A 23,197-nucleotide genomic window follows, 5' to 3' on the forward strand; every position below is an offset into this window, starting at 1 on the left:
TGAAATGACTATAATCATAACACACTCACAGGGAACATATTACAGCACTATCAATACTCCGAGTACTTGAACATCATCTCAACAGTCTCTTGACTTGACCTGCTTACGAGCCACTTCCTCAGACAATCACCGGGTTCCCCTCTTGCACTGTAGTCGTGTTGCGGCTAGTACATGAGCAGTACAATGCTACACAGATGAGTGGCATGTCTAATGTTGTGAATGTTTATTGGCTTTTAAAAGTTAAGACCCCAAATATAAGACGATTCCACTTGTTTTGAAAGATGTGTTTCAAGCTGAAAACCTGTTTTATCCAGACCAACACAGTCTTTAAGAATGTGAAACAACCTTTATAAACCCGACACACAATCCAAAGTTGTCTTTGAAATGAAGTTTTAGACTTCGGCTTCAAACATAGACACACTTTTTCTCTACATTTCTATAAAGAAGTCATGCAGTAAAGGGCTATTACCAGTACCAGGGTTTTATGAGTGGTGTAGAGCTCTTGCAGAATCTGATCCACGATGGAGTTGGTTAGATATGAGACCACAGACAGCTTCACCTCCCTGAATAGAGACGACAATGAGTCATGGTTGAGTTTTTTCAGCTGGAGTTCTTTGCCTTACTTGAACTGTTTTGAGTAGTTTTTTTTTTCTTACTCCAGGGCTCGGTTGATATCCTCAGCTGCTCTCTCCATCAGGGCGTTGCGGATGGCGGAGCGAGGGATAGAGACTTGCTCAGAGATGGAGGAGAGGGGCGGGCTGAGTCTCTCTGCAGCCGAGCAGGACATGGGACACAATTCTCGACACAGAGACACCATGGAGTCCACCACCACCTGGACAAGGATGACCCAAAGCATCAATCAACGCATTTAAAAATATATATTTTCAGTATATGAGGCGACGCCTTCGAGCTACTTCAGTCAGTCAACTTGAGCTGAAGAAATCAAATTTTTCTTTATCGTGTAGAAAAAGAATTGTTGAAGCTGCATTCTTATCTGTTCTGGATTACGGCGATGTCATTTCTAGACATGCTGCAGCTTTAACTCTAATGCTGTCTATCACTCCACCTTCAGATTAATAACCGGTGATAGAATCAGCAGTCATCACTGTGACCTGTATGATAAAGTCTGTTGGCCTTCTCTTGAAGAGAGGTGCAACAAGCATGTTTTTTTTTTTTTTTTTTTTTTTACATGTTTTCAAGGCTCTTATTAGAAAACTTCCACCTTACATCACAGACCTGTTGGAGTGGAATTCAGGCACCTACATGACTTGTTCTTCTGATTGGCTTGTTCTTAAAGTCCCTCGAGCTTTCACTGAACTTCTTTTGATGCCCCGATTTTTCAGCAAATGCTAAAGACTGGAGTTCTTCACAGTTTGAATTGATCTCAGTGGTTTTTGTAATTGGTTATAAGTGTTTGTTGTTGTTTTTGCTTGTATTAATGTGCTTGAATTCTTGAAAGCATTGTCCTCTCAATGTCCTTTGGAGAATAAATAAAGGTTTGAATTGAATTTCACACTGGACATAACCCATTCTCAACGATCACCTGACAACACCTCCTTCCAATCTGCTGTCTATGTAAGCTGCAGGATTTCCGGTCTCTTCCTCTTTGTTCTTTGTTCTTTAAATGCCAGCTCTGACCTGCACCATTACTGCACTCTTGCTCAGCATCCACCTCAAGGCTACGACTGGGGGGGTTTAAGATATCATCCCATCACTCCTCAAATGTCTGCATGTAAATAAAACCTGTGAGGAGTGAGGAGGTCGGAGCCTAGATGCCAAACACAAACTATGTTCTGCTGCAATAAATATTTTAAATGATACAAACGTGACTTGTCTGACTGAACTAAACATTATTTTCCCAAAGCGATCAAGTATTTATACACAGTGTTTTTTTGTCTGCATTTCTCTGACTTGTCCTATTTATGTGCATGGCATCATTCCCTTTTATCATGAATCATTGTGTCAACATTCATATCATCTGTTCACCACTTTAACTTTGAAACCTCTTTACAACATGAGACATTAATGCACAAACACATAAGTGGATTCCACATCATACTTCCAGTTGGTGTTAATACATTTGATTAACTTTGACTTTTGCAAATTAAAAAGTAGCCTTGTGCAGAACAGCACAAACAGTCATTTAAATAAGGCTTGAGTAAGATGAAATTCAACATTAAGTATTACAGATTCCTCCTCAGGGTGTGCTGCTTCTTTATCATTCGACTGCGCCGTGCTGCTGAATGCCAATGGGAACAGAGCCTAACTACAAAAGTGTTAAACTCTTCCCTTTGAATTTCAATGCTACGTTCTTTTTGAAGTCAGCATACCTGCGTCGCACACAGTCGCACAGTATTAATGGGCAATTTAAATGCAACTAGTCGGCAACTCCACTACTGTTTAAAATACAGATGCATCAGGCAATACATCTTTCTGCGACTGCAGCAGCAGCAGCAGCAGCATCACCTCCAAACCTACCTGCAGCTCTTTGTCAGCAGCCTTGGCAAGTTCTCCCGCCAGAGTGTCGAGTCGCTGTTTGACGGGGCCGTCCACCGACAGCACATGGGCCAACTCGCAGAGAGACGGATACAGCTGGTACCAAAAACACACACATGCAGGAGGAGAAGGAAGAAAGAAAAAAAAGCAGGTTTTAATCAGTGCGTAGAAGGAGTATCTCTCGACTTTATGGCACAGGGAGCTAAATGTCTTAAGCTGTGATTTAAAAAGATTTAATTGAATTTGAGTCTCGCTGTCGGCTCCTTAAAAGAGCCATCAATTTCTGCAAATCACCAGTTGTTTCTTAATTTGTAGAAGTGAATTAGAGTTTATAAGAGGTGACTTCTCCAATTCTGTTCTGTGTTCACCGGTGCAGGGTAATTAAAGTAGACTCATACACTGACACAGCCAGCCTAAAACAGCCTATTGGTTAGGAATGATAAGCAACAGTTATCTGACCTGGGACTCTCATCCTTCTCCTTTAAGTCCACATTTTCTTTGGATACACACTTTCAATCTGTTGGGGGCACAGTTCTGAGATACTTGCTCGCTTCTGGCCTGTATCATAACACATGAATTAAGAACATACTCCTAGACTGTGGAGGGCAGCATTACACTCTACAGTGTAAAGCCTGCCGGAATAAAAGAAGAAGAAGGAAGGAGAGCCTATGCCAAATGAATAAACGAGGTGGGGGTGCCGGTAGCCTAGTGGTCAGCGTGCAGAGGCAATAGTCCTCCAAGCGGACTGCCCCGGTTCAAATCCGACGTGTGGCTCCTTTCATGCATGTCATTCCCCACTCTCTCTCTCTACCCAGTTTCTGACTCTATCCACTGTCTTGTCTCTGAAATAAAGGCATAAAAAGCCCCCCCAAAAAACCTTTAAAAAAAAGAACAAAGAAAAGAGGTTTGTAAGCAGGCTGAAGTCAAACAGAAGCAGCTAAGAAAACAAATGTGATGTAGACTTTCTCTGTTCCACAGATTCTGTGATTGTTGGGATTCTGTGAAGATCAACAACTTGAGAAAGACTTTTCTGTAATATGTAGTGAAATGGCAGTGAGAAACATTTGTTACATTCTGAGGTTTGACTGGTTCAGCTGTCGGAGAAGGGAAATGTTCCCTGCTCTGAACAGCGTTTCACTTTGGTCACTCTGTCTGTTTGTCTCTGTTAAACAGGTGCAATGAGTTCAACACTGAACTTGCTTTGGTTTTTTTTAGGTTGTTTAGTGGATCGATGTATCGACAGTGTCGGTGTTGTGTACATTTAAACTTCTCATTTTGTTTCTTGTGGAGTTAATCTGGTTCCAGCCGCTCTGTAGTGTTTTCACTTCCAGGCTTTGGGTCTTTAGGTCGACCTTGTGTTCAGTTTATTGATGTAAGATTCTCTTTTTTGTTAGTCTATCGTTAAGTCATACTGTGGAATATGCCTGTGTTGTCATAGCAACCTACACCAAGCAGCTTTTATGTTCCATGAATGTCATTGACTCACTTGACATCTCACTAGTGTGCTTGTTCTGCGATGACTCTCAGACTTGATCATAACCTCTCTGGTTCCGTTCAGCCAATATTTGATGTTTCCTGTTCCTCCAATGCTTTGAACAATATGTCCCGTGTATTTCTTCAGACCGGCATGGTAAGGACCACACATCGTTTCCTTTTAATTTGAACAAAACTGCTGACCTGACAGCTTCTTTTTTAACCTCTATTTATTCATTTAAACCTAACTTGACCATGAAAGACTCGCCAGCTAGTAAAGATCTATTTCTAAAGTTTACGTGAATAATCAATAAACCTCACATATAGACATTATTAACATTAAAGGCAGGTTTGGTAATTTATGAAAACAAGCATGACTTTGAAAGTAGCATTCCCTCAGTGCTCCGTCTACACCCACCGCCTCCATTATGTGCTGTTTCAAAAGCCACGCCCCTCAGTTACATGCACAAGCGCCGTTTTTCATGAAGTGGAGCTCAGCTCATCGCTTGCATTATGTAGAAACTACGTTGTCTCATTCAGCGCTGAGTAAACATTAAACTCTATGTTTTACTACTCACAAAGGACAACAAAAAAATCACTGTATAAACTCTGTCATCGGTGACGAGCTTTCAGTGTTGGCTAGTGCACGGTAATGAACGAACATGGAGACAGGGAGGCCTGATTGGTTCATCAGATTGATACCTCTTGGCAGATATTTGTGGAAGTTTTTACAGGCTTACAACTGCTACAGATGACAGATTTTCTTCATTTCTTTTTCAGAGCATATCTTAAAAAGTGTATCTGGGGAAAATGACTTACCCTGCCTTTAAGTGAAACATTTTTTCATAAAGACTGAGATCTTCATCTGTCACTACACCAATGAAATAAAAGTAATGCAGACAACAGTAGATTCTTTACCCACTGAAATGAAGGATCGTTGAGGTAGAAAAAGTGTAACTTACACATGACTGAGTTTAAAGTACACACTGCATTGAGCCATTTTTGGCAAGTTGAGGATAAAAACAACACTAATATTAACATGTAGTTTAATGTGGTGATGTTGCTCAACATCCAGCAAACATAAAATCACAACTGGTATTTATAAGGACTAGTGCTTGTGGCCACGTGGCAAATAAAGGTCCTAAATTTAACTCAATGTGGTTCTGTTTTTGGTCAGCCTGGCTCTGTACCGGCTGAAATGCTCCAGTCTTTTCAAATAGCTCACTAGCTAATTGCAAATATTGTACTGGGGCATTACTCAAGTTTTACTGCTGAAAATAGCTTTGTGCTTTGGCTGAGGATAACTGTGATGAGAGAATGAGAAGTTGTGGATTGGGGAAAAAATGGCAGAAATAAATACTTTAGAGCTTTGTAAAGTTGAGAAGATCTGAAAGGTCAGGATACAAATGTCTGAGGGTTTGTCAGAAGTTGTTGATATTAAAATATGTGTAGCCTCTTTAAGTACTTTATTACTTGACTGAGTGCTGTAGTACTCAAAATCGATCTTGGTCTCAAGCCCACTTTTTGAAGGTCTTCTTGAAAATATTGTCAACCAGTGATTACAAAGAGCTATAAACTGTTTTTAACAGCACCCTTACTTCATAAAGTTTGAAGATGTACCATAACATATTTTAAATACTTTAATGTTAGAGGCAGAAATGATCAGTGGGGACAGTAAGGGTAAATAATGATTATCCTTTGTGTGTATGAACACTGCATAAATCAGGTCCACAGATGGGCCACCCCAGTGAGAAAGTCTGGATTTCAAACCTGCTAGTTAAACTAACACACTTTAAAGCACGTCATGTGACTTTGCCCAGCAGCACGACACAGCTCTGTTGATGGGACAGAGGGGGGGCAACAAGCGAGGGATATGGACTCGACTTTCACCCAGATCAAAGTCAGACAACTTCTCAAGGATTACAATCTTTCCTTCATCGATCTCATTCACAGTGACTGACACTGCTTCTGCTGGGAGAATCACTGTCGGATTTCAAGGCTGTAAAAGCCTTTCCTGCTGAGACGGACAAATCATCGAAACAAACAGAAAAGGACAAAGATACTTCTGAAAGTTCCCGTCTGGTCTACTCTTCTCTAAAGTGTTTTAAAAGCACAACGAGACGGTTTCTGTTGATTCTAGTCAAGTCACTTCATTTAAATAGCACATTAAAAAACTACAGGAGTTGAACCAAAGGGCTTTACGGCAGACATTGATAAGAGATGAGCTCATAAAGAGACAGCGCAGTGCACCACTCTCTCTCTCTCTCTGTCATTAAAAGTCAATGTTGATCTCCAATCAACGAGATCTCCCTCCCTCCCTCTAAATAAAATATAAACCAACAATACAACAATGTGTCATGAATCATTATGCATTCTGTTTTCCACTAGGCCTATAAGAGCAGCGTGCTTTATGTGTGTGTGTGATGAAACAGGTATTGAAGTTGGCGGATGAAAAAAAAAAGCTGTCTGTGAATCGTAAATGTTTCAGAGAAATATCTTCAAAAGAAGCCAATTATAGAATGTAGTATAGGAAAAGGAAACAGGTGTAACTTCTTCAGGTAGGAAATCCTGTGAAAATGTATAGCCTGGTGCTGCGGCTGAGACAAATCATAAAGGAGATGTGTCGGTCAGTATGAACGTGTCAAAGATGAAAACTTGCCCTCAGTGATCCTACCACCCTACCGCAGACACATTGCTCAAATAGTGGAAGCAAAACAAATGCCTGTGCTCTGCTAGTGCACAAAAATGACGTGAATAGAAAACATTTTTGTGCCTTTGTTTTGGACTGTGGGCAGGCTTCCTCTGCTATTCAATGGTAGGGGAAACACTGTATATACAAAAGTCATTTTTTATGCTGATGAGCTTGTTTTCTTTTATACCCCATAAAGAGGGACCAATATTAATTTGGCCCCGATTCTTTACCACCTAAAAACTCCTCACAGGAGCTTTATGTAATAGTCTACTCACAGCTCGGGAGTCTCTGGCTTCTTTCAGGATTTGTCTGGCAGTCTGAACCTCCTCTCCTTCCTCACAGCCTTTAAGGACACACACCTGCTGCTGCACGCGCACACACAGACGCTCCATAACCTACACACACAAAACATACAGACAAGAATAGAACACTTCAAATGATCAAATACAGAAAAAAGTAGGGAAAATGTACGTCGAATTAACATTCCTGAGTTGTTAGCCACCGTGTGCACAAACACTCACCTGTTCTGCAGTGCTGGTGACGAGGCCTTGGTGCAGTCTGAGCGCCTGCTTCTGTGAGAAACGCTGAGTCTGGTTGTTCCTAAGCAGGGCACGTTGGATCTGTCACACACATGCACGGAAAACAAACAAGGAGAGAGAGGAGAGGAGATGACAGGTGTTTACAAAGCACAGTGTGCAGGAGACAGGAGACAAGTCCATTTGCATGGTAATAGGGAGACTGGAGAGAGAGACGTTTGATCTGCAGAAATAAATGGGATGCCTTAGATTTTTTTCTTTTTTGCCTTGACTCAGCAGGTGGAAGTTTTCACTGCTTAATCATCTTATGTAAAGAAAGATGGAATCAAGGGTTCCCCCAAGGACTCAGGAGATTTCAAGACAAGCACAGGCCACAGTACACTTCACAAACTGTGTGAACAATCTTAGAAGAAAAAAGTCAGAAAACGATACATTTCTCTTTTTCCACAGGACATCTACTTCTGATTTAAGAACCAAGTGCCCTGGGTCTCATTGAAACGTATGTTCACACATGCAGTTGATGTTATTTTCATCTGTTTGCAGAGGTTTATCAGAAATGCTCCTTCAGCCTCCGACACTCTGGGGAGGAGAGAAGTTGTGAGTGATTGAGTGGCAGCTGAGCCGTAATGGAAATGAAGGATGACATGCAGTGTAAACAGAGTATCTCTGTAAACACAAGCTAGACAAGCTAGACACAAGTGACAAACATCATTTTGTGAGAGGCGCCACTGAAGACAAATGACCGCATCCTTCATGATGTGAAGTGACAGCTCTTATATTCAGCTATAGCTATCTCTTCTGTCGAGGAATGGCGCATTTTTGTCTTTTGATTTCAACAAGCCAACGTGCAAAATCAGATAGTGGTACGTGCCAAAGGACAAAAAAAGACAATACAAGCAAGAGCTGACGCTTGCTGTTTGAACAGTCTTTGTCTCCTTTAGCAGGCTGCTCAGTGGTTGTTTGTCTTGTCAGTTCATGTCCCCGTCATACCCATGAGAGAAGGTGACTGCTTTGTGAATGTAGCTTGAAATTAAATGTTTCAATTGGTTCTATTGAAAGAAATAGCCAGATGAAGATACAGTAGTGGAATAAAAACATGTGATGGGAACAGAGGAGAGAACTTTTTATAGCACAGGTAGAATGGAGGAAACAGATGAAACAGTGTAACTTAACCTAAGGTGGTTATTTAAAACACAGAACCGCTTCAGTTATGTTGAAGAAGAAGAAGATATACTTTAATATCCCGCGAGTGGAAATTACATTTTACACTCTGTGATTGAACATGCTACGTACACACCAGCTGAAATACACACACATGCACAAACAGGATGCATGGACATGCACTAATAAAGAGATGTCAGAGTGAGGGTGCTGCCAACAACGAGCACTCCTGAGCTGCTGGGGGGAGTGGGGTTTGGTGCCCTGGGTACCCCAAGGTAGTGCTCAGAATGTGAACTTGCACCTCTCCAGCTACTAGACCAATTTCCAGACTTGGTCCAAAGTCTGGACTTGAATCGGTGACCCTCCTGTTCCCAACCCAAGTCCCGTACAGACTGAGCTACTGCCCCCCGAGTAAGAGTAAAAATGCAAACACTAAAGATCCATAGGTATAAACACCCATCACTTCCACTAAAGAGATAACATACAGCATAAAGGCTTTATAGATGACATCTGAAAAATATTTTCTAAAAAAATGCCAACTGAGTTTTATAAACAGCCTGAAAAAATGTTGACAAAACATCAAAGAACGTTCTTGTTTTTTTTTAGCTGCCTCCTTGTTCAAGGAGTTCAGAATGACAGGCTGTAAACTCTGCAAACAGAGTCACAAACGATCAGAAACAACAACACTAGCTGTGAAGAAGCAGAGAAGGAGATAGAAACTGAGGGCAGCATGATGCAGGGTGGTTGTAACTTCAGTCTGTTGGCTGCTCTGGTGATGACTGGTAGTTTTGAACCAGATGGCGCTGACGTTATGTTATAACCTCTTCTTCCTAACTCCTACTGGCAGTGGAAAAATGTAATTCATTAATGAATACGAGCTGCAGGCACATTTTTATTCTAACTGACTGTGTAGAAACCGTTGACGAGAAAATGATGAGAAACAATTTTCTGGTGTGCATCATAACCATTCGGTATCGAAGGTGACGGCCCAGTGGTCAGGGACCGTCGACCATCAGCCATGAGCGATGGCAGGTTGACATCATAAACTTACAGGCAATAACATTTGTTGAATCAATAACTGTTCAAGCAATATATTTAATTACAATCTACAGATATGATCTCTGAGAAGCTCTTCCATGTCTTTAAAATGAAAAGACACTGAAATCCTTGGAAGCCAGATTAATGTGACATGAGCTCAACCACTATCATTTAAAGCTCCTGTAAAGAACTGTTAGGTTACATGTCTTTTGGCGTCCCCCTGTGGACCACGTGTACATCTTATTATTTCCTATTAATTTGTGAGCAGTGTTTTCTGGGAAAAAATCTCCTTCTTTATTTTAAACATCTCTTGTATATCTCATCGCCTCGTCTGACACCTGGGCAGGGGTCACTACCACACAAAATGAATATAAAGGAATTAATTTTGTTGTTTCTCTGATGGTCTGTTTTAGTTTTGTAAGTTATAAAGAGGTCTCAGTATGAATTCCAGTCTGTTTCTTTACAAGATACATTCTCCTTATGGGAGCTTTAATATTAAGTTTTAACATATAGATTTATAATCCCCTCTGTTTTTTACTTTCAACAAGTTGTACCAAAGAATCATGCTGACTGTTATCTGTCAGCATGAGTGAAGGACCAGATGAGCTTCTCTCACCTTGGTCAGGGCCAGGTCCGTCTTCTCCGGGGCGCTGCGGTACGCCTGTGTGACATCACTGAGGGGGATGGGCATGAACTGAAGGGTGAAGTTGCTAGAGAGAGAGAGAGAGAGAGAGAGAGAGAGAGAGAGAGAGAGTAGAGAGAGAGAGAGGGAAGAAAGATGACGTCACCCCCATAACAAGAGAAAGTATTGTGATGTTAACCAGAACAAACACGCAACACCCACAGCATTTTGAACAGTTGTCTTCAATTCCCAAATACACAAATGCACCCACAAACACCCACGCACACTCACACACATGAAAAGTAACATCACAGCCATACACTTAAAAAAAAAAAACAGTTTGACAGACACACACGTCAGAGGACTGATGAAACGCTGTGTAATAGTAAACATTGTACAGAGATGGCAATCTGCCTATGTGTGTGTGTGTGTGACTGATCCTTTTTATGTGTGTAGGCCCCTTCAATCGTTTTTGTGCGTGTGTGTGTGTTGTGTTGTCTTACTGCTCCAGCGCTCTAGCCACATCTTGGAAGCCTGTCGCTGTGGTGTTGTTGCGATCCCACGTCACACTCCTGAGAGCAGATCAAATGAGAGGGAAATAGGAGTAGACAGGCAGAGAGAGGAAGAAGGAGAAGATCAGACACTTTCTAAAGCTCCTTACACACACACACACACACACACACACACACACACACACACACACACACACACACACACACACACACACACACACACACACACACACAGTATCGTAGTTACATTAATAAGTAATGTAACTATGATACTGAGCATGCATCTGCACAAACATCACAGACATATTAGCGAGGCATTCTCAGAACTTTCCTTGCTGCTCAATGTAAAGAAAGAGTCCGTATCTTAAAATTAGGAATGCATGAACGAATGCCATGCAACTAATGAGCGTCTGTTATTCACAGTGCAGTTTCTCCACCTACACTCTGTCTAACTCCTGTTTTTAATATATCAGTCATTTTCAGCCTCTCTTTCCTTTCATCCATCCTCCTCCACCTCCTCCACCTCCTCCTCCTCTTCCATCTCTCCTCTCCCCGACTTGCTCTGACTTAGAAATTCAATCAGCTAAACCCAAATCTAACTCCTTGGGAGGTCTCCCTCCCCCGTGCTGACGTTACTTTCTCCCTCTCTAGTCCAAAGCCAACCATTTTCCCATCCTAATACTGGCATCCCATTTTTCTTCCTTTCTCTCAAAAATATCTACTCCTTCCATTCCCATAACATAAACAAGTCGTCACATAGTTTCTATTTGTACATAAAGGTGGTGCAGTGCCTTGTATGCCTGAAGGCCATTTTCCCCTCCACCCTCCCTCTTCCAATTCTCCCCGCTATCCCTCCAACACCTGTCTTCCCCTCTTATCTCCTACATGGTTCACTTTGAAGCTTAGTCAGCCTCTCAGAAGGCTCCACATATCCTCTCTCAAAAACATACCAAACATATTAATTTTACCACTGACCCTATTATTTATTCCATCCTCTTACACCCTTTTTTCTCTCATCTTACTCCTCCTGCATCCTCCACTTCAAGTGAAAAAAAACTCCATTTCTCCCGATAGACTACTGATTGAGAAAACACACACAAACCTGAGTGTTGTGTTGATCTGCAAGGCTTTGCTGAGCATCTTTGCGCCAGAGTCCTCCAGGAGGTTTCCGCTCAGGTCCACCTTTCGTAGGCAGGTGTTGGAGCCCAAAGCGTTGACCAGCACCGTGCCCCGCTGACGGAGCCTTGAGTCAGCCAGGGAGAGGGACTGAAGGGCCTGTGGGAGGGTGTGGCAGAGAAAGATAAAAAAAAGATAAAAGATGATTTGCAAACGAGAACATTTAATGGTAAAGTTGATGTGAGAAGCAAGTCTATGATCAAGACATTAAAATTGATATGAGACATTGACCAAGGGATGAAAACAGACAATAGTCATACAAGTATTCAATGGTAAAATGTTGAGACAATTATTACTTAATCAATTTTCTCAAAAAATCTTGAAATGTATTCATGTTATAATTATACAAAAGATGGAGAGAGAAAATACTGTCAATAATACAAAAAACGAGATGTAACTCGATATTTAAAACACCATTTTCATCTGAGCTCAGCTACAGATGAATCATTCATCGATTTTCTTCGATGAGGGAGATCAACTGCTTTTTCGCATTCACTACTAACTTGTATGTCCCCTTTCCTTAATCGGGAGGAATTTAAAAGTAAGTAACAATATTTTGCTTGAATCCCATCTACTATATACTGTGAGAAACAGCATCTTCTTGTGGATGTACACGTTCAAAATGTAGAGCACAATTATATCTTTGTATTGTTAACATTATCAGAAACAATCTTTTTTGAAAAATGGGTTTGATTTCATTGGGTGGGTCTTTCTGGCATAGTACTCAACTGGTTTCAGTTTTACTTTAAGGACAGGGACTACTTTCTGTCTATAGGTAACATCTGAGAAGACAAAAACTACACATGGAGTTCCCCAAGGCTCCATCTGGGGGTCTCTTTTGTTTATCATCTCATCAGATTATAGAAAACCACAACATAAGTTACCATAACTACACAGACTCAAGGAGAAGTGATTTTAAAATACTTCTGTTAGTTTATAAAGAACTGACTGGTTAAGGGCCAGCATACTGTACACTAGTGACCTTCTGTCCCCAAACTCAGAACCAAACATGGAGAAGCAGCATTCAGTTTTTATACTCTGTATATCTAGAACAAACTCCCAGAAAACTGCAGGTCTTGAAAGTTCTTTTAATATAAGGCTGAAGACTAACCTGTTTACATCTCCCTTTTAAAAAAATATTTGATTAAATATATTTTAGCATAAATTTGGGGGTGGCTGAGCTGACTGACAGGTGGGTGCATGGTAGCTGTTTGCCAAATTGCTTAAGGCCCACCTGAACTCCATCTCTTTGTCTGTTACAAGATCGTTGGAGATAGCACTTACAACATGGCGACCACCATTGCTGTGCTTCAAAACGCCTCTCCAGAAACCAACTAGTGACGCCACTAGGACTACGTCCATGTTTTGTAAAGTCTATGCTTTATATAGAGCCATGATAGCTTTTTTCATCTAATTCAAGTCTTTGTGCTGGGCTAAGCTAACCCTCTCCTACTTAACACTAATGGGACAACCATAGAGAGAGAGAGAGAGACAGATTGTTTGTTCAAGTATTTTAAATATGCCATTGGGAGTTGTCATTTTCTCATTTGTGATGTTCTCAGCCTTCTGTGACTCGTGTACTGAAGCATTAACACTGGGCGTTGAACCAAAGCTGCACAGGGGACGGGCACAGACCATTCTGATGCTTGTGTTTACATTGCTTTCTGAGTAAGACCATTCTCTGACAAACATGGTGTACTTACTTTGAACTCACACATTTACACCAATCTGTCCCTATGTTGTATGCACTTGCACACATGCATCGGACCATATTCAGTGCAAGAACATAGTTGTGAGCTATCACCATCAACAGTGGTGAATAATTGAGTAAACTGCTTGTCATGCTGGATTTGCAGAGTTGAGAGCAGAGAGAGAGCCCTGGAGCCTCGCAAATTAACTGAGACCAAATGAATCACTCGATCCAGAGCACAGATGACACGACTGGTGTACATGTTTGCACCTTGTGAGTGTGTCAGGTGGCAGATTGAGCTTAAATGCACAAGAATGCCGACAGAGGAGTTCAAACGGTGAATTTAAATGGTGACATTTTTGGTGTGTGAACAGGATGTGTGTGTGTGTGGATACAGAGATCTGTGAGGCATGTGTAGGCGTGCATCTGTGCGGAATGCCACAGAGGATTTGTGCGTGTGTGTGCACAATATGTTACATAATCCAACTCACACACTCTTCCTCTTGCACCAAATGAACCAGTTTCTGCAGAATATCATCGAGCACCCTGAGGAGGCAGAGAGAGAAGAGGGAGACATTCATCATCAGAATCATCTTCAACACCATCTGTGCGCCTGGTTCCCCCGTGCAGTCCGTACCTGCCCTTGATGTTGAAGTTCTTCCCCAGCATCAGGTGTTTGAGGGAGGGGTGTCGGGAGAACGCTGGGATGACAGCCAGCAAATCAGCATCCAAACCTGCACACAACAGAAGACAACACACACATCTATGGAGAACAAATTCAATGCAGGCAAAGCTGTTGAGCTTTTGTAAAAACCCATTTCCAGATAGATTTTTTATAAAGGATGTACGAGTTAAGTGGATTAAATGATTAAACGTTGTCACCCTCGCTGGTTGGCACCATAATTACTAGTTATTAAACTAATTAAACCTTTTTGTATTTATGTGGGCCCCAGTGCCAGTTAAACATTGGGTTTGAGCTGAAATGCAACCAGAGTGGGTGAGGGTTCAGTGTCTTGCTCAAGGGCACCTCGGCAGTACTCTGAAAGTGCTCTGGCACCTCTTTCAGCTAACAGAACAACTTCTGTAATTTGGTCCGCACCGGGACTTGAACCAGCGACCCTCCGGTTCCCAACCCAAGTCCCTACACCGCCACCAATGTTAACATACAAGGAGGACCGAAGGATTGTGATGCTAGCACTGCTACCATTAGCCGCACTCAGCAAACCAACTTCATCAATTTCAGTTAGCTCGCAGTAGCTTGTGTTCAGTAAACATCTGAAAGTTATGGACCATCTGGACGCCTTCTCCAATTATTTAAAGATTTTTAGCAGCGTAAGATCAAATGTTTAACAGTGACAAGCTAATCCTAATCAATGGGATCCCTGATCCATACTCACTGTCAGATCAGTGGGTCAGTGGATCAGTAGGGCAAGGATCCAACTAAACATACAGTGGCCGCATAGCTTTGTATACCTAATTGAGAAACCCAGCATCTGAAGAGGAAATACTCGAGGAATACACATTTGTTGATGCATACAGTTTTGTGCTTTGTGGTAATGTCCTGAGATTTGTCGGATGGTATTTGGTATTGAAAGCTGACAAACTGCCCAGCAAGCGGCAAGGACATAACAGACATCTATACAATATGTTGTATTGATATTTCCACTTGTTTCACTGTTTTTCTGCCAACACAATGCATAGGCAATGGCTGTGACGTACCAGTAATTGTGATGTTAACTCCACACTGGTTTATTTATTACAGGTGCACAGCTGATTCACCTGTCAAAGCCTGCTGTATACATTTTAAGGGAAACTCTAGCTCAAAAGTTATTTCCAAACCTTGAAGTTTATTTCACATACAGTAGAGATGGATGGTTATCTTAGGTTTTAAAGGTCTTATATAGAAAACATTTCTTATTGAAACATGTCAATGGTTTAATATTGCTGATAATTAATGATATTGTTAGTCTTAATCATTGAATCTTCCTTTGTTATTTTATAGTATACAGATCATTGTTATCTTAAGATAACTGAGGCAATGAGTTCCATTTTCATTCTTGTAATCTGCACATTAACACACTGCTGAGCTGGGTGAGTTTATGTCGATTTTATTGTTAAATAAAATGAAAACAATAAACAAACTGTGACCTAATGCCACAATACGATTAAATGAAATGATCATTTATACATTAGTAATGTGTATCTATATATATATATTTGACCATGACTGTATGTAAAGCTGTTATATTTTATGCAGATCAGGGCTGTGAGAATATAGAGTTTCAGTAACTGTTATTATCAGATTAGTCTGAATTTAAATATTCATTTAAACAACAAGGAAATTAGTCCTTAGGAACATCCCTCATTTCTATTTTAACATTTTAAGTCTAGGTCTAAATAAAGGGCTGGAGGGTAAACGTGTAAAAAATGGAATTTATATGCCAAAATAAAATTTGCAGATTTTTGAATACAGAACATTCCTCTGCCTTCATTCCAATGCAATGTTTTCTGGCTTTCAGAGCTCAGTTTTTGTCTCATGGTCTGTTTGGATCTAAATCCCAGTGCCCACAGAAATTCCAAAATACTCCCAATTAACCCCCCCCATGCTCCCACCCACACAGATTTTGAAAGGCTCAAGGATGGAGGATGCTGCTAAAAAGAGATAGTTACCATGGTAAGATATTCCAGCCACAGGGAATGAAAGAGCCTCATTCAGAGAGCAAAAATACCTGAGGTTAAATCCGCTTGCACAGCTTCAATGTGAGTTTATTCTCATGTCAATGACAGGACGCTGTGGCGCTGTCGAGCAGAGCAGGGCTGCATCTGAGGCTCCACACGAGGAGGAGAGATAATTAATTCTTCTGAAGAGCTAAATGGCTGCTCAGAAGTGAAGGCCGTGGTCATCTCATGAGCTCTGACTTTCTCTGACTGGAAGTATGATTGGTGAAAACATTTAGTCTGTTTAGAATAGATATCATCTGATTTGATTATTCAGTGTTGGTGAAGTGGTTAAGCGTAGGATGTATGTGAGTGAGCAGGACTGTAGCTTCAAGGTAACAGTCTCTATATAGCATTTCTATAAAGCATGAATGAAAGTTTGTCCACATTCACAGTCGTCTGTACTGAAACTTTACTATACTCTTTCAGTCACAGTCTAAAGGGGTGATGAGCAAATATTTCTGAGCATGAGTCACAATGATCAAAGAAAAAAAAAGCTAAGGACCTCTTTTGTGTTTAAAATGAAACAAAGTTAACAACAAAACATCCACCCACCAGCATGTGAAAATACCCTGACTCATTCAGATTAATGTTTATACATTCAGAAGCTGCACAGTACTAAACACCCAATCCATCAATAATGTTAGCAGATGTTGGTGTATCTCATGTATACTGGTGTGGTTGGTATGGTTACAGTAATGCACTGGTAGAACGACATTAAAAATACATACTGCCGAGTTTTAAATGGTTTAATTTTTCACGTAAGGCATACTCAGATTACAGTGACTACTTGGAAAATGGATTTGACTTCTGACTACTCAAAGCGCTTTTACATTACAGGTCACACCTACACATTCACACACTGTTGGCAGAGGTTGCCATGTTAAGTGACCATCAGAAGTAACTAATCCCATTCATACACATTTCCACAACGCTGATGAAGCAGCAGGAGCAGTTTGGGGTTAAGTGTCTTGCCCAAGGACACATCGGAAAGGAGCTGGGGATGTGCAGCACGTGAATCCAAGCATCACATGTGGGTAGATGGTGGTCTGCACATGGGAGTGGTTGATGATGTATAGTAATGTAAATAATTCTGAACCATGTTTATTTGATCTAAAAAAAAAAAAGTGTCATGCTGATTACATTCACAGTCATGTAGCTGATGTACAGTTTCAATTTAGTTGAAAATGTTGGAAAAAAGTGTATCCGTTTAATACATCCAAACATGTGTGGAGCTCTAATTGGCTGCTCATATGCTAAGACATCCACCAGAACAACTATCCTGGAGTAATGACTTTTACGTATGTTAAAATGTTTGTCTGTCTTGACCACACCAGCTGCAAATAAAAACTAACAAGACAAAGATTTTATGACAGTCCTTCTCATTTAATAAAGAAGGAGCCATCTTAATTGATATTGCACCTTAGAGGTGAAAGTTCCCTCAGAAATGTGAAATGAATCAGATCAAAACGGAGTGACACTGATGCACAGAGTGTGGCTCTTTATTTACTTTGCTCTGTTAGTATTCCAGTGTGAATGGAAAAGACAAATCACTTGTTTGCTTATAAATGCCAGAGTCCCTGTTGTTGTTGTTTCAAGTCACAATTGCATTAGGTGATCACACATCAGCTGCCTCATTCATCTTTCCCATGAGCTGCTCGGCCAACAGCTCACTGCTGAATCATATTCATGCAGCTGCAGAGCTCTGACACTTCTCATTATTCCTCCGCTGGTACACTAAAGTAAACACTGTTCTCTGTCTATTGTTGATTTATTTAAGCCTTAATCCTCATGTATGTTTTGTAGGGCATTAACTCTCCCAGCAGAGACCTCGCTGCTACTTGAATTCTTCGAAGAACCGTTTGAAGAAGCATTTCCTCAAAACAGCTTGTTTGTTGCAAAAGTTCCCGCAACAGATTTTTTCTGACAAATCTAAATGCTTAATTGTTTTCTATAAATTCTCCATTCCTTCAAACACATTGAAGTGTTACAATTGTTACAATGTTACAATTCACTTAGCAGACGCTTTTATCCAAAGCGACGTACATCAGAGAGTAAGTACAACACTAATCCATTCATACACAGTTACCGAGGCAGCGGGAGCAATGCTAGGTTGAGTGTCTTGCCCAAGGACACATCGGACATGTTGCTCAGCTAGGGATCGAACCCTTGACCTTCTGGCTGAGAGGCGACGACCCTACCAATTGTGCCACATCTGTCAAGTGTGTGTTGGGAAATTAAGCCAATGCGGTAGTGCAAAAAATTGAAATTCCACCTGAGGATGGCTGAAAAGGTCAAGGACTCCCCATTAGGTTTCTTATTAAAATGCTTAATGATGCAGCCAATTTAACAGGTTTACAGCCTGGTTTAAAAAAAAAACAAGACATTTCTTTATTGGTACACACTTTAGGTGGGACCAATAAATAACTCGACCGACAGGTGAGGGAATTGTAGCTGTAGTCCCGCCGCAGCTTTACCTCTTTGACATGTTGCCAGCTTGATCTAAAGGAAGGTTGAAATAGTATTTCTAATATTGACGTTCAAAACGCTTCTTCAGAAACCAATGTGTGACATCACAGAGACTACATGCATGTTTTATACAGTCTATGCTCCAGACCAACAGAAGACATAACAAGAGGGTCAAAATGTTTCAAATGATCAGTCAAATGTGAAAAAAACAAAACAAAACACATTCTAAGTCCCTTGGTTGTGTAAGTGTTAGCTTAGGTGTCTCTTACCATTATCAGAGATGTCTAAAGACCCCACGCACGAAACTCGAGGAAACAGCTCCTGAATCACGCCGGCACCTGCTGACCTCAACTGTAGGAGAAAGAGCGGAGCGGGGCATGATGGGATAGCCTCGAGCGTTAATCTAAGAGGAGGATGAGTGCATCTACCTACAGCAGCACAGACTGACAGAGCGTACCTCACAGCTGCTGATGTCCAGGTGTAAATCAGTGATATGAGGGTTATTGGACAGACCCAGGAACAAAGCCCTGAGGGAAAACACAGGCAGGAGAGGGTGAGAAAAGAGAGAGAGTCAAGAAGGAGAGAAAGAGAGAGAGCAGATGAGGGAGAGATTAATGGAAAGCAGATAAGGAAGGAAAGGAGGGAACAGGATAATTGGTAGATAAGAAGAAACAGTGCAAATAAAGGCAATTAGTGAACAAAGGCAAGGCAAAAAAAGCAAGAAAGATCAGTCCCACATAAATTCCTCCCTCTAACGACCTGAAGAGATCATCAGATCCCTCCCTGCTGCCTCATGCTGCCCCACGTTCTCCGCTGCACACCTCAAAGTTTTAGAGCCTTCTTAAAGGATTGAGAGGAAAGTAGCTTAAAAAAGAAGGTTAATTTCAGTATAAGTCCCATCCAGAAATCACCTTAAAAACCTTCAACATTTACTCAGGAGGAGGGGCTAATTGTTGCTCATGCACAGCGCACATGCACACACAAGCTCAGGCGGATGAAGAAAGATAAAGCTACATTCGCACATCAAGGCACTGCTGGAGATTGTTAATGTTCGTTCAATACACATTTAAGAGTTATGCACCATGAGGAGGTTATGCGGAGAAGTGCAAAGTGTGGAAGTAGGGAGTCTGCTCCTTCGGTTTTTGGCGGCGATCCATCATGCAGTAGTCATCTTCTCAATTGTTGGCAGTTTGCTTTGTTTACTCTGCTATTGATTCAGTTTGTTGGCTTTGAGACACTAACAGCACGCTACACAGCTAACAGAGGAACTAAAATAGCATTAGTATCTCCGGAGGGATAATTCCCTATTGGTGGTTTAGCTACAGATCTCCTGAAGCTGGTGAGGACAGAGAGTTCTGCACAAAAATGTGTCAGGGGCTTCAATGTGTGAGCTCTGATGGGAGGCCAGTCTAATGACACAGGAGCAAATGGCTGCACTGTTGGAGGAAAATGTTTGAGAGTTAAAGTGAGGTTGATCATTAAAACTGAGTGATGATTTGGAAGTCGACTACGCTCCATATGGTGTCTAGCTATTTTAGTATTCTAGCCTTACACATATCTGAACAACAACATCAGAGTTTGCTGCCTCTGTTGATGGTTGAGTATTAGGGCTGTCACAACTCTCAGACATGCTACTAGTGAAAATCAAACGGTATAGATACCAGTTTTCATATTACAGGAACATACATTTAAGTCCTTACCTTCTGGGTCATTTCTTGTTTTTAGTGATCAAAAATTGCAGGTGAACTCCTGCTATTTGTTTTAATTGCAAGAAACATTACCAAAGTATTTTTGCAATCTAGACGGTGCTCTCTGGAGCGTTGGGGTCCTGCTCACCTCATCCATATCAAACCACCCACTATTCATTACCCCACTTGTTACAAAGCTGCTTACTTAAGGAATCAATCGTTCTAAACACATTTTTGATCTCAAAAAGATTATTCTCTTCCACTAAAAAAATAGTCCATTGGAATACAGTTAGAGCAGCGTCCATTGCAACAGTTAACTCTGTAGCCTTCATTAAATAAGCTGGACTCGCTGTTACTGAATTCTAATATTTTAAAATGGTAAATGGACCTGAGTTTGTAAAGCTTTTTTTTTTAGTTTTCTGACTACTCAAAGCACTTTTACATCGCATGTCACACCTACACATTCACACACTGATTGCAGAGGCTGCTATTCAAAGTGTACATCAGAAGTATCTATTCCCATTTACACATTCATACACCGCCTACGAAGCAGCAGGAGCATCTTGGGGTTAAGTGTCTTGCCCAAGGACACATCGAATGTGTGGCTGCAGGAGCTGGGGATCGAACTCTCAATGACCGACTCTACAAACTGAGCTACAGCTGCCAACAAATAAAAGTCTCCCTTTGTGTGTTTGATAAAATATCGAATGTTAAATATGAAGTTCTAAACAGTGTTTCAAACTAACGCATTTCACAGCATCATGAGTGGCCACATTTTTAGCTTGAGTGGGGAATAAATCGTTCACCACTCTGAGGTGTCAAGTGTGACTAAACATTTTCAGCAGCACAAATGCTTGTTGACACAGGAAAGTAAAAACTGCTGCTAACACTCAGCAGGTGTAGAGTTAGAAATAAAGTGCAGCATGAGTCATCATGAGCTTATAGCTATGAACCTTTTTTTCACACAAAGTGAAACAAAACATTATTTCAGGTGCTTTAAGATCAAATCAACATCATTTCTCAACCATTATACAAACTGCTTGTTTGGAAGGGGATTACAGCTGGAAATTATCCGCAAAGGCTAAAGCTGCTCCTAAAACTAACATACAGCTGCTGTCAGTTGATGAGACGAGCTGGCTCAAACATTTGAATAAGCAACACCTTCATATTCCCTTTTTTTCTCATTATTGGATTATTTCATCTATTAACTCCAACTGTAAATGAAATCCCTTATAGAAATGCTCAGAGACTGTTATAGCAAATCAATAAATATTTTTGGGGAGCAACATGTCATCTCTAGGCCAAACAATTGTAACTACCGTAAAACTCCAACTAATAGCCCAGGCTTTGATTGACTTATTATTATGAAATGATCTTGCCTTTATTTAGGACAGGTGTCTATTCGAGACAGGTCTTTCATTAGGATACTTTTCAAACAAGACCTGTGGACAGCAAAGGTGGGAAAGACCGTAAGAATAAACATTTAACCGTGTAAGAAATGAGGATATTGATTAAAGTAAAAAATAACCAATCACTGCTTTGATGTTGATTTTTAAGAGAGCACGGCCGGTACATATTTTTCTGTCTTTTTTCTTCTTTTTGATCCGCAAACTATTTCAACACTAAATATAACGAGGGCTCAAATTAAAACCTGCTTCTATTTGTCAAAACTAGCAGAAACACGAGGATAGTAAAAGGAACCAAAGGGCTTTAAATTGGGGCGGACTCGGGGCGCTGGTAGCCTCGTAAAACAGTGGCTGAAACTGAAGCAAGTTGGTGAGCATTGAACATTTTCTCTTCGAATAAGCGTTTTACTGTTTCATCTTAATTAGTCTCTTGTTGGTATTGAGTTCAAAGCGTTTGTATTGAGTTTCGCTGCATGTCATCCCCCACTCTCTCCTCCCAACATTTCCTGTCTCTCGTCAGCTGTCCTATCCAATAAAGGCAAATATGCCCCCCCCAAAATAAATCTTTAAAAAATAAAAACAATGGCACGGGGCTATATTAGAAGTTTTACGGTATTAGTGTTTCATTCATTTTACACATCATATAGTGACACGTTGGTTTTCCCACCTCCATAAAGACTAGATGGCATCTTCCTCACTATACATCAGTGTAATATTACAAGGCCTGTTTGATGCGTATATAAACGCCATCTCTTGGCTTTCATTGCTGTTTATTCTGCCAGCTCACAGTGTGTATATCCTGTCCAGAGGTTCTGTGAGTGACGGGGAGGGGTTGTTTGCCAGTTGGCTGTCACAGCTGGTGATTCACTCGTCAGAACTGATCACCGTCAGAGTGGGAGTCATTCAGTGAAATATTCATGACAAACTGAAACCACATAGAGTAAGACACAACCACAGCAGCAGTAAAAACAAACAGTAACAGAAGATTCGGTTTGATACTGTGGTAAGTCTTGTTGGTTTTTACTAGTTTACTTTGTCGACAGGGATAAAGAAGTTTTGTCTTCTAATTCAAACTTTTATATTCAACAGCTAGAGTGTCAAACTCATTTAAATAATAGAAATGATTAGATTGGGATTTCTGCTTTATTTAGACTAAGAAAAAGAAACTGAGTTTTGCTCCTGAGTACTAATTGGGCTTGCAACCTCCCGAGGGTCTGGGGGCGGCTTGAGATAGTGTTGTAGTCAAGACCTCACTAACCGAGACCAAGACATAACCGAGACCAGAGTGCTACGAGACCGAGACAAGACCAAGACCACAAATATCAATGAAAAATCATCATCTTATGTGAAGGGGGCGTGGCACTCGCTTAGATCATAACACAAGGGAAGGTTGCAGCCGTAACCAGGGGGATAAAAATTTAACTACATATGAATTGAACTTATACATTTTTTATTTTTCCTTCTAATCACAGTAATGACATGGAAATATGGCCTGTCAGTGCTGGTCCTGACTGGTCTTG

At 41.0% G+C, this 23,197-nt stretch overlaps 1 protein-coding gene across 3 annotated transcripts in view; it reads right to left on the reverse strand.

The window, feature by feature from the left end:
• Nucleotides 1-23,197, reverse strand: part of carmil3 (capping protein regulator and myosin 1 linker 3) — a 98,539-nt gene that overhangs the window by 18,845 nt on the left and 56,497 nt on the right. For all 3 annotated transcript variants that reach the window (XM_061044004.1, XM_061044005.1, XM_061044003.1), the window contains exons 17-28: nucleotides 19,041-19,110; nucleotides 18,853-18,934; nucleotides 14,034-14,130; nucleotides 13,888-13,942; nucleotides 11,633-11,805; nucleotides 10,522-10,590; nucleotides 10,013-10,106; nucleotides 7,183-7,281; nucleotides 6,937-7,056; nucleotides 2,479-2,592; nucleotides 657-832; nucleotides 476-563 (exon numbers count right to left, since the gene is read on the reverse strand). In XM_061044004.1, coding sequence (XP_060899987.1) covers nucleotides 476-563; nucleotides 657-832; nucleotides 2,479-2,592; nucleotides 6,937-7,056; nucleotides 7,183-7,281; nucleotides 10,013-10,106; nucleotides 10,522-10,590; nucleotides 11,633-11,805; nucleotides 13,888-13,942; nucleotides 14,034-14,130; nucleotides 18,853-18,934; nucleotides 19,041-19,110 — 1,237 coding nt within the window. The remainder of the gene's footprint in view (nucleotides 1-475; nucleotides 564-656; nucleotides 833-2,478; nucleotides 2,593-6,936; nucleotides 7,057-7,182; nucleotides 7,282-10,012; nucleotides 10,107-10,521; nucleotides 10,591-11,632; nucleotides 11,806-13,887; nucleotides 13,943-14,033; nucleotides 14,131-18,852; nucleotides 18,935-19,040; nucleotides 19,111-23,197) is intronic.

Source organism: Labrus mixtus, chromosome 8, assembly GCF_963584025.1.
Source record: "Labrus mixtus chromosome 8, fLabMix1.1, whole genome shotgun sequence".
Taxonomy (NCBI): domain Eukaryota; kingdom Metazoa; phylum Chordata; class Actinopteri; order Labriformes; family Labridae; genus Labrus; species Labrus mixtus.